Consider the following 9,418-nt stretch of genomic DNA (forward strand, 5'->3'; position numbering starts at 1 on the left):
AGTTGAAGAGCAAGAATGACTGTTAAATCACTTGCATTTTCACACTTTTACTTTTTTTAATGGAAGTGCATTAAACTTTTAAGAGTACAGATATCTGATCAACTTGAAAAGACACCTAGATAAAAATTCTTTGCTAATTAGTCTGCACTACTAAATTGTAAAGCACTCTACAAAGTGCTGTAGAGTTAACAAATGTTTTAAGTTTTACACAACCATAATGAGGAAAATGAGCACTATTGTCCCTGGTTTTAGAGAGACAAGCCAAGGCAAATTCTGAGCTTGAATATATGAAGTACCTTTTATAGGTAATCGCTACAAGGGACCCCGTGTTGGAAGGTGTTCGTTATTTTGTTGTGAGCAAGGCTATTTACTGAGAATGTATATGGGCTAAGAGCTAGGTAAAAAATGGAGTATCTTCTAATATTCTGTTATTGCTATTTAGAAAGATCACCTTATTGAGTATCAGTGGAACCACCTACTCAAAAAGTATTGCACTTGTCAGGTACACAAGAATCAAGAAGCTGCTTTTCTTATTATGAACACATAAGTTCAACCCGGATTTAAAGAAAATGATCTTGCAGAGAGATTTGCCATGAATTAAGGCACGGGGCAGGCGCCTTCCTCTCTCTCTGGGCCCTTGGACACTGCTGCAGGCTGCTCACACAAAGCCCTGGCTTTCAGGCCCTTCTGTGGCCGGAGCCGCTTCCCTCGCTGCGCCTTGGGCACGAAGCCGGCGCGGGAACGCGCGGCCGGGGCTGACCGCAGCCAAAGCAGCGCACCTCATGCCGGGCTGGAAACGCGGAAGTGGCGAGCCTGGGAGAGCCGCTGACCCCGTTTAGGGACGGGACATCTCAAACTTCGGCGTTCCGTCTGCGTCCGTTTCTTCCCGCGCGCCCGGCTCGGTTGTCCGGAGGGACGCAGAGCCTGTCCCGCTGCAATCCCGTTCTTCATCTCAGTCATGAAAGCTTGTGCGAAGGTCGGCTGCTAGGGGATCCCAACCCTCTGCGAGGTAAGGCGTGAGCCGCCTCGGCGCCCTGCCGGCACGGCACTGCCACGTGGGCTGCACCACCGGGCGGGAAAAGGGACGCGGCTGGGAAACAATGCACTGGGATCAGCAAGGAAGCCAAGGGAGCGAAATGTAATTACCTGCGCTGTAATTTGACCAGAATATACGGGTCCAGGGTAAGACCTCTGTGAAAGCCTGCAGCTGTCTAAGGATGGCTGAAAGGAGGGAGAACAAAAGAGAGGGAGAGATGAAAATGGAAAGTATAAAACTAGCATGTTATTAGTTAAAGATGATAATTTAAGTGGGGAAAAAAAGAAAAGCTTGAAAGAGAGAAGTGTAATTTTGCAATCATCTTCATTGCAGTGAAACAACTTAGTAGCAGAAAGAGTTCAAAAACAATGACAGTCTTTAAGCTGCTTTTTTTCTGTCTCTTTCTTAAAAGAAGCATTTTTACTTGCTCTAGTATCTCATAGACAGAAGTCTCCCCTGGTATGAAAAAAGAAACAACTCCAGGGAGAACCGTTCCTTGATACTCTGGCAACTCTGAGGTGCTTGAAAGAGCAGCTCTACAACTTCCTCAGAGCTGCCTCTGACTTCTGAGAAGTTCGAAAGGGAAAGCAGAGGAGCGAGTGCATTCACTGCCGCAGCAGGAGCAGGGGCGTGGGCGGGGAGGCAGAGCAGAAGCACGGCCTAGCTATAGAGCTTTAAGATTACATATGCTACATGTACTGCTTTACTTGGGGTGGGGGGGCAGGTGTTATAGCAGCTTAATGGCTGCTTTGCTTTAACATTCAGTCAAGGTCTAACACCTAGGAAACCTGAGCCTCGGGGCGGTTAACTTAGGGGTGGCACGGCGTGAACACCCCAGCGCAGGACAGCGTTGGAAAAGGTGGATTTTGCTTTGGGGGGGGGGGGCGGGGGGAGGCCGGCAAGCGCCGTTCCCGGACACTGTTCCGCGGGGGCGCCGGGGAACGCGCTCATGGGGGGGGGAAGGGGCGCCCCGTCGGGGCGGGGCGGGGCGGGGCGGGCGCGCGCATGCGCCGCGCGGCGCCGGTGCCCATAAGAGGCGGGGCGCGGGGGCAGCGCGCTCTGCCGGGCGGCGGCGGCGGCGGCGCCGGACGGGGCGCACCGGGGCGGCGGCGGCGGCTCTGCGCCGCTGGGCGGGCGGCGGCGGGAGCGGGCTCGCGGGCGGCGCCGCACGGCTTCGCCCATGGGGGCGGCGCGGCGCGGGGGCCGGGCCGTCGCGGCGGCGCGGGGGGCGGCGGGCAGCGAGTAGCGCGTAGCGCCGGCCGCCGCGCACCCGCGAGCCGGGCCCGGGCATGCGGCGCCGGGAGCCGCGGCGCGGCTGCGAGCCCCGGGGGGCCGGGCGCCGCTGCCCCGGCCCGGGGGGGCCCTGACGGCCGCCCCAGCCCCTCGCCGGCGCCATGTGGGGCGGGCGGTGCTCGCTGCTGCTGGCGGCGCTGGGCTGGCTGCTGCCGGCGGGCGCCGCGGCCAGCGGCGAGTACTGCCACGGCTGGCTGGACGGGCAGGGCGGCTGGCGCGACGGCTTCCAGTGCCCCGAGCGCTTCGACGGCGGCGACGCCACCATCTGCTGCGGCAGCTGCGCGCTGCGCTACTGCTGCTCCAGCGCCGAGGCGCGCCTCGACCAGGGCGCCTGCGACAACGACCGGCGGCTCGGCGGCGGCGGCGGCGAGCAGGGCCGGCCCGGCAAGGACGGCCCCGACGGCGCGGCAGGTGAGGCGGCGACGGCCCCGGCCACTGGCGCGCCCGCGGCTCGGAGCCGCCCGGCGCCTGCGCGGCCCCGGCCCCTGCCCCGACGGGGCGCCCGGCCGCCCTGGCGCAGCTCCTGGCCGGAGCAGTGGGGAGAGGGGTTCGTCCGTGACCGGCGAGGCTCCGCTCCCGGCAGCCCCGGGGAGAAGCCGCGTAGGGTCTGCGGCAAACTCTTTTTTTTTTTTTTTTTTAAACCCAAAACAAACCAACCTGCCCGGGACGGGTGGGGACGCGCGGGGCTGCTGCGGGGCCGCTGAACCACCGGGTCGTTGTCACTGAGTCCCCCCGGCACAACTCGCGAGGCGAAATCGATACAGGTGCGGTCTAGACCGAGGAGCGCTGCAGCTATTACAAAGGAGAGAAGTGCCCAGGCTCCGCTTTTGTCCCGCTGTTACCTGGAAGCCCAACCGCTTTCCTTTAAAAGTGGCTGTCGCCTCTTCCCACAGAGCCTCGACGCGCTGTCTGGAGCGCGCTGCCGCTGCTCTTAATTGGCTCTCCAGCCTTGTTTTTACTCCCAATTAAAAAAGGAAGGAAAAAAAATGAAAGGAAACAACCCGTGCGGAGGAAAAAAAAAAAGTAACATGACATTTTGAAATGACTTCCAGCCAGTCCCGCTCTAATTGTATACATTCTTCGAGCTCAGATACCACCACTTAAGACTGTTTTTTACAAGATTGAATTTCAAGGATAAACCTGAGTCTTTCTACTGCTGTTTAAAAAAAACCTCTGTGGCTTTCCAGCACACTTGCTGCCATCCACACATGCTGAACACTAGAAGTAGCCTGAAGTGATGTTATAATTAGGACAGATTTATTCTTGCAAAACTTGTGTTACAATCTGCAGCAAGCGCGTGCACCTGCTAAAGCGCTACTGTATTGCCAAGTATAGCAGTAAACACAATTTTTTGCAAACGCTGTTGCTTAAAAGGTGCTAAAATGACAGAAGTGGGGGTGAGCCGTGGCCTTCTGGTCAGTAACCAAGGCACTTAAATCAACTGTGCCAGTAGGCATCCTGACTTGGGTGCACATCTAGCCCCTGATTATGGTTTGTAGAATAAGGCGTTTTGCTTAATAACTAATTGCAGCTTTACCAGCTGCTCTGGGCGCTTGGTGAGAGGCTGCTGCTCGTGCTGGTGCTCGCTGCCTCGCGGGAGGTGCAGCTGCGCCCAGCGTGGGCCGGCCGTGGTCAGGGGAGCTGCACGAGGGTTTGTAGCGCTTTCTGAGCCTTGGGGCTGGCGGGTTTCAGTGGAAATGATGAAGCCCAGGCGTGCTCTCTGGCGCAGTCAAAAGAACTGAGGGCAGGCGCTTCCCCCTCATTATTCCTGGAAATACCCTCCACGCGTTTCTGACCGAGGCAGAGGAAACATCTCTTTTTTTTTTTTTTTTTTTTCCCCTGGAGCACAGAGCGACCAGGGCCGGTATCCATCGGAGGGCCGCGCTCGCCATCTGCCTCGTTACTGTCCCAAACCCGCTGCTCTCCGTTGCCAAGGCTTTCCACTCCCGCGCTGGCGCCTCCTGCCCCGCTCCCCTCCCTAAGGAGAGCTGCTGCCTGCCGGGCAGCTCTGGGGCGCGGGGTCCTCACCCTGCCGCGGGGCCACGGCCAGCGGGGGGATGCGGGCGCCCGGCTTCGACCGCTCCGCGCCCCCCGGCTCAGCCCTGGCTCTTGGTCCTCCCCAGCTGCGGGCGCAGGAGGAGGAGGAGGTGGCTGGGGCAGCGCTGGCGCCTTGCCCCTGTGCCAGAGGAAGGCCGGTTTCCCAGCTCCAGGTTTGGTGGATCCGCTAACCCCAGGCGAAGAGCTGCCCCGCTGGCAAGGAAGCGGGCGCTAGGATCAGCGCAGGCCCAGTAGCCACTGATAACTTCTAAGATGCTTTGGAAACTGCAGCTGTGGGTTTTTTAGCAGCCCACTTCATCCTCGGGGTGTAAAACGCTGGGCTGAACGTGCAGCTTTGAGCATCCCCCTTGGAGAGCTTATGCATGCCGTGGGGCTGGCGCGGGGACGGTGGGACCCGCTGCCGCGGCTGCGCGGGTTGGTCCTGGGCGCCCGGTGCCGACGCTTTCGTTCCCGTTGCAGTGCCCATCTATGTGCCGTTCCTGATCGTCGGCTCCGTGTTCGTCGCCTTCATCATCCTGGGGTCGCTAGTGGCAGCGTGCTGCTGCCGGTGCCTGCGGCCCAAGCAGGAGCCGCAGCAGAGCCGCGCGCCGGGGGGCAGCCGCCTCATGGAGACCATCCCAATGATCCCCAGCGCCAGCACCTCCCGCGGCTCCTCCTCCCGCCAGTCGAGCACCGCCGCCAGCTCCAGCTCCAGCGCCAACTCGGGGGCCCGGGCGCCCCCCACCAGGTCGCAGACCAACTGCTGCCTGCCGGAAGGGACCATGAACAACGTGTACGTCAACATGCCGACGAACTTCTCGGTGCTGAACTGCCAGCAGGCCACCCAGATCGTGCCGCACCAGGGGCAGTACCTGCACCCGCCCTACGTGGGCTACGCGGTCCAGCACGACGCCCTGCCCCTGACTCCTGTGCCACCTTTCCTGGATGGGTTGCAGAGCGGCTACCGGCAGGTCCAGGCCCCCTACCCGCATGCCGGCGGCGAGCAGAAGATGTATCCAGCTGTGACTGTGTAACCTCGAAGGCCTTCCTTCACCCCCGCTCCACCCAACAGATTTTAACATCGAAACTGGACGGAGGAGAAATACTTCCTTGGAATGACGCTCCCGGGACATCATTTGTAAATAATTTTGAAAGGCTCATGCATGTCAGACTGTTTATAAACCATTTATTTTCGTCGGGGTCCGCTGCCAGAAACTGTAGGATGGTATCTCTGAATTAACATTTCCAGATACGCTTTCATTCCAGTGCATGATTTACAGTGGCAAAGGATTACACTGAAAATGCATATGCATTTCAGATGACTGTATCTGTGAGATAAATGCCGGAGCCATTAAGTGCCCTTCAGGTGTGACATGGTCAGAAGTATTTGCCTAATTAATTCATAGAAAGAGTTTTGTTTCACTGTACGAGACTGCAGTACTTAAGAAACCTCTCTTCTCTTCTTCTCTTCCAGTTCCTTAATGACATTTCACATTGCTTTACAGACAATCACAGCTGAAAACTGAACAGTGCAATCATTATATGCCAGATTCTCGGTATCGACTCCTATGGTTTCTTAGGCACCCTAGGTTTGGGCGAAATGCCATATTATACTTAGCCTTGCAAAGAACAATTTTCCTTGTCCCTTGTATTTATGTAGGAATTAGCAGAGTATGAATTATTCAGCTCTGCTTTTGGTGCACTTGAAACCCTTCTTGATTTGATTTTTGCCTCAAGATCAGGAACTAGTAGTGGTTTGCACAGCCTTTGTTTATCTTTGTGAACATTTTAATAAAAACAGGGTACGAGGTACTTGGTCTTATTGGCATTCAGCCAAAACTTTTGATTCAGATATCACCATGTTTGAGCTGGAACTAAGTTTGCAGAGAAGGGTCATATAGTGACTTCAAATATGCCTAATTTAACCCCATTTCCCATGAAATAGTAAACCTGTGTGAATATGCCCAAACGTGTTAGACCCACACCTCATCACTGGTTCGTAATTGAGTCTGACCATAGGAAGATGGGATTCGTTCCTCCGTGGGCCCCTTCTGAATTCCCAACCCTGATCCCACAGGGCAGTTGGGATGGTAAGAAAATGCCGCCCCCACATTGAACTTGGAGGGGCTTGCAGAGATTCTGTATCCTTCCCATTATTTTCTTTTTTTCTTGGGGTAGAAAGACTTAACATTAAAAAAAAAAAAAATCTGCATTGAGAATAACAAAAGAGGCCCAACCAAAAAATTAAAGTTCCTAGAACTTTTCGTTTTGCGCGGTTGTTCCCGAAACGCGGTGTTTCTGTGCAGTGCTGAGTTGCGAGCACATGGCATGTTGCAGAGAGCGACTTCGCTCTAAAGCTGCTGGCTCCATTTTTTTGCTTTATTTGGGGAAAAGTTTCTCTCGAGTTTAAAGAGGCAACAGTGTACTGCAAATAATCAGATTGTGCTATTTGTAATATATCACTCCAGACTTTTTAAATCAAACCTAACACTCTCTAAGCCTGTTTCTGTCTTTTAAAAAAATTTTTACTCTCTGCGTTTCAGTCCATTTGTTCTTCTGATTAAATACTACGACAGAAGAATAAGGGCAGACCAAAACCAGGCAATTACTGTAACCAGACCAGAGCTGATAAAAGGTTTCTTATTGTCTGATACTGTATCAGTATGTAGCAATAACTGTGATACTACTATTTTTTGTACGTTTGTTTTAAAATTACACATAGTTGTGGAATCTTTGCCAGATCTGATGGTTTACTTGTAAACATGCCACACACACACAAGCAGCCTACAGAAGGAAGAAATGCTTTTGACCACTGAAATGGGAAAATGAATAGGTAATTTATACCAGAGCTGCTGTTACTGGCTGCCATCTCACCATTCAGTGTGTATGACCTTTACAAAAAGATTGGCTTACGTTTGGCTGGGAAAAAAAGCTGGGCTTGGTCTCCAGACAGGCCAGGCATCTTCTGCAAAGCAGCGAGACAGCTCGCTGGCAGTATTTAGTTACTGGCCTGCTCTGTGCTACAGGGGCCAAGGGCTAGATAGTTCGAATTGGTTAAATGCCTGACAATATAGCTAGGCGCCTCATGGGATATTAAAATTCAGTAGGTGTATCAGAATTGGGTGCTCCCATGCTTTTGAAGGACTTAATACACACTCAGGTCTCATGGAGACTTAGGTATCTTAGTGCTTAAATTGCATTTGAAAGTGGAACTGAACTGGCTCAGTTACTCTGACCCTGCAAAGTTGAGTTTTGCATTAAAAACGGGGGCCTGGAGGCCTCTGATTGATTGCTGGTATTTTCGACAGGAGTTGGAGATGCTCAGCCCCAAATGCCTATTATTTCTTTGCCAGAAGACAAGCCTGTAAAGGATGTCACCTTTCCAACTGCAACTGAAGTCTGCTCTCTTGCTGCCTCCAGGCACACTCTGCATTCATTGCACATGCCCTGATATGGACACCTGCTCTGACTTACAAAATCCAGGTGATTCTCTTTGTATATTGTTTACTTGTTCAAAAAAATATGAATAAGTTAAATTTAAGTCTGTAGAAATTGATTTACAATTGAAGGAAAAGAAACTTGAGCTGTAATAAAAGAAAGTTGGTGAGATGTGGTGTTTTTTTTAATGTCATGTATAATAATGTAAAACCAATGTTAACATTTGATATAGCCTTTAAATCTCTGAAAGGGCACTTGATTTTAAAGTGTTTCTTACAAATGAAGAAAAAAACCCCCTTTGTTTCTTAATAAATACTTTATGATGTGACCTTTTTTCGGTTTGCTCTGCCATAGTAATTTTTCCTTCAGTTGGTGCCTTGCCACCCCAGGGGTTTCCCAGGGGGAGCAGGGCAGGGACTGGGAGTGCCGGTCGAGCGGGGTCCCGTGGCTGGGACACGGCCCAGGCCCAGGCTCTGCCCCAGGCACCAAGAGATGGGACGCATGGGAAAGGCGGCTGGGGGCCGGGGGGCTAGTGGGGGCCAGGCCTTGCACTAACAGCAACTGCTGGTGGTGGCCTGCCCGGCCGGGGCGTCAGCAGCCCCCTTTCCTGGTAACCCCAATGGTGCAGGAGCAGATGATTTTCGGAGGATTTTGCTTTTAGAAAACGCTAAGTGTTTCTAGCTAATGATTCGTGGTGAGCTGCTGTGCTGCTCCCGCTTCCTTCTCCACCGAGACGCTTTTCACGCGAGCAAAATCAGTTCTTGTAAGCGACACAAAACCTGGGTGTGCCGGTGGCACAACTCAGCAGGCCGGCGCGTGCCGGCGCCTGCAGCTCGGGCGGCAGAGCCCAAAGCCTGCTGTTCGCAGAGGCCCTCGGCTCCTGGCCACGGTTACACTGGCAGGGATTTACCAGCGCTGTGCTGAGCCGCAAGGCAGACACATGGCCTGGGGAGGGGAGGGGGCTAAAAAAGGTGTGGGTGGGAAATTGGTCCTCATCAGCTATATGTGTTTGTGACCCAGAAATAGGAACAGTCTGGGAAAACGTAGTGTTGGCTGGTCTTAGTGCACATGTAAGGGCAGGGCTGGAAGGGCGGCCGGGTGCTTCAAGCACCAGCAGACAGGGGCCTTGCTTGCAGGGCAGCGCAAGACCTGCTGCCTTGATGAACCCTCAATAGGACAGGCCAATATTCTTGTGTCAAGACTCTTCCTGTTGTATTATGGGGAGAATTTATTTTCCTTGGGGGTTACGAGGATGGGTAGGTTTTCTTCTGCTCTGCTTGCTGATGGGGAACAGCCTGGGGAAAGAGCTGTTGCTGATGGTCGTTCTCTCAAGTGAGACAAAGTGCTTTTTATTTAGTTTTTTTAGGCTATTTTGTAGTTGGGGCTGTGGCCTGTCTAGCTGCAAATCAGCAGGAACCACACGTAATATGGTAATATAAAATACATGAAGGCATGTGATATAAAAACCTTGAGGCTTGCTGATGGTGAGCGTGCTGCTCTTGCTGTGCCACGTGTGTGTTGTGGCAGCCCACGGACCAGCTGTGCTGGGCTGGGCCAGAAGTAAAGCTAAATGGGGCACAGCCGCCTAAAACAGCTAAAATGGCCTTTGCTGTC

At 53.6% G+C, this 9,418-nt stretch overlaps 1 protein-coding gene across 1 annotated transcript; it reads left to right on the forward strand.

Moving 5' to 3' along the window:
• The first annotated feature begins 2,377 nt into the window (after positions 1–2,377).
• SHISA2 (shisa family member 2) lies at positions 2,378–8,137 on the forward strand. The gene is made up of 2 exons (XM_067290552.1): positions 2,378–2,740; positions 4,847–8,137. The coding sequence occupies exons 1-2, from the start codon at positions 2,431–2,433 to the stop codon at positions 5,398–5,400; spliced, it is 864 nt and encodes a 287-aa protein (XP_067146653.1). The 5' UTR covers positions 2,378–2,430; the 3' UTR covers positions 5,401–8,137.
• Positions 8,138–9,418: the final 1,281 nt, after the last annotated feature.

Source organism: Apteryx mantelli, chromosome 1, assembly GCF_036417845.1.
Source record: "Apteryx mantelli isolate bAptMan1 chromosome 1, bAptMan1.hap1, whole genome shotgun sequence".
Lineage (NCBI taxonomy): Eukaryota > Metazoa > Chordata > Aves > Apterygiformes > Apterygidae > Apteryx > Apteryx mantelli.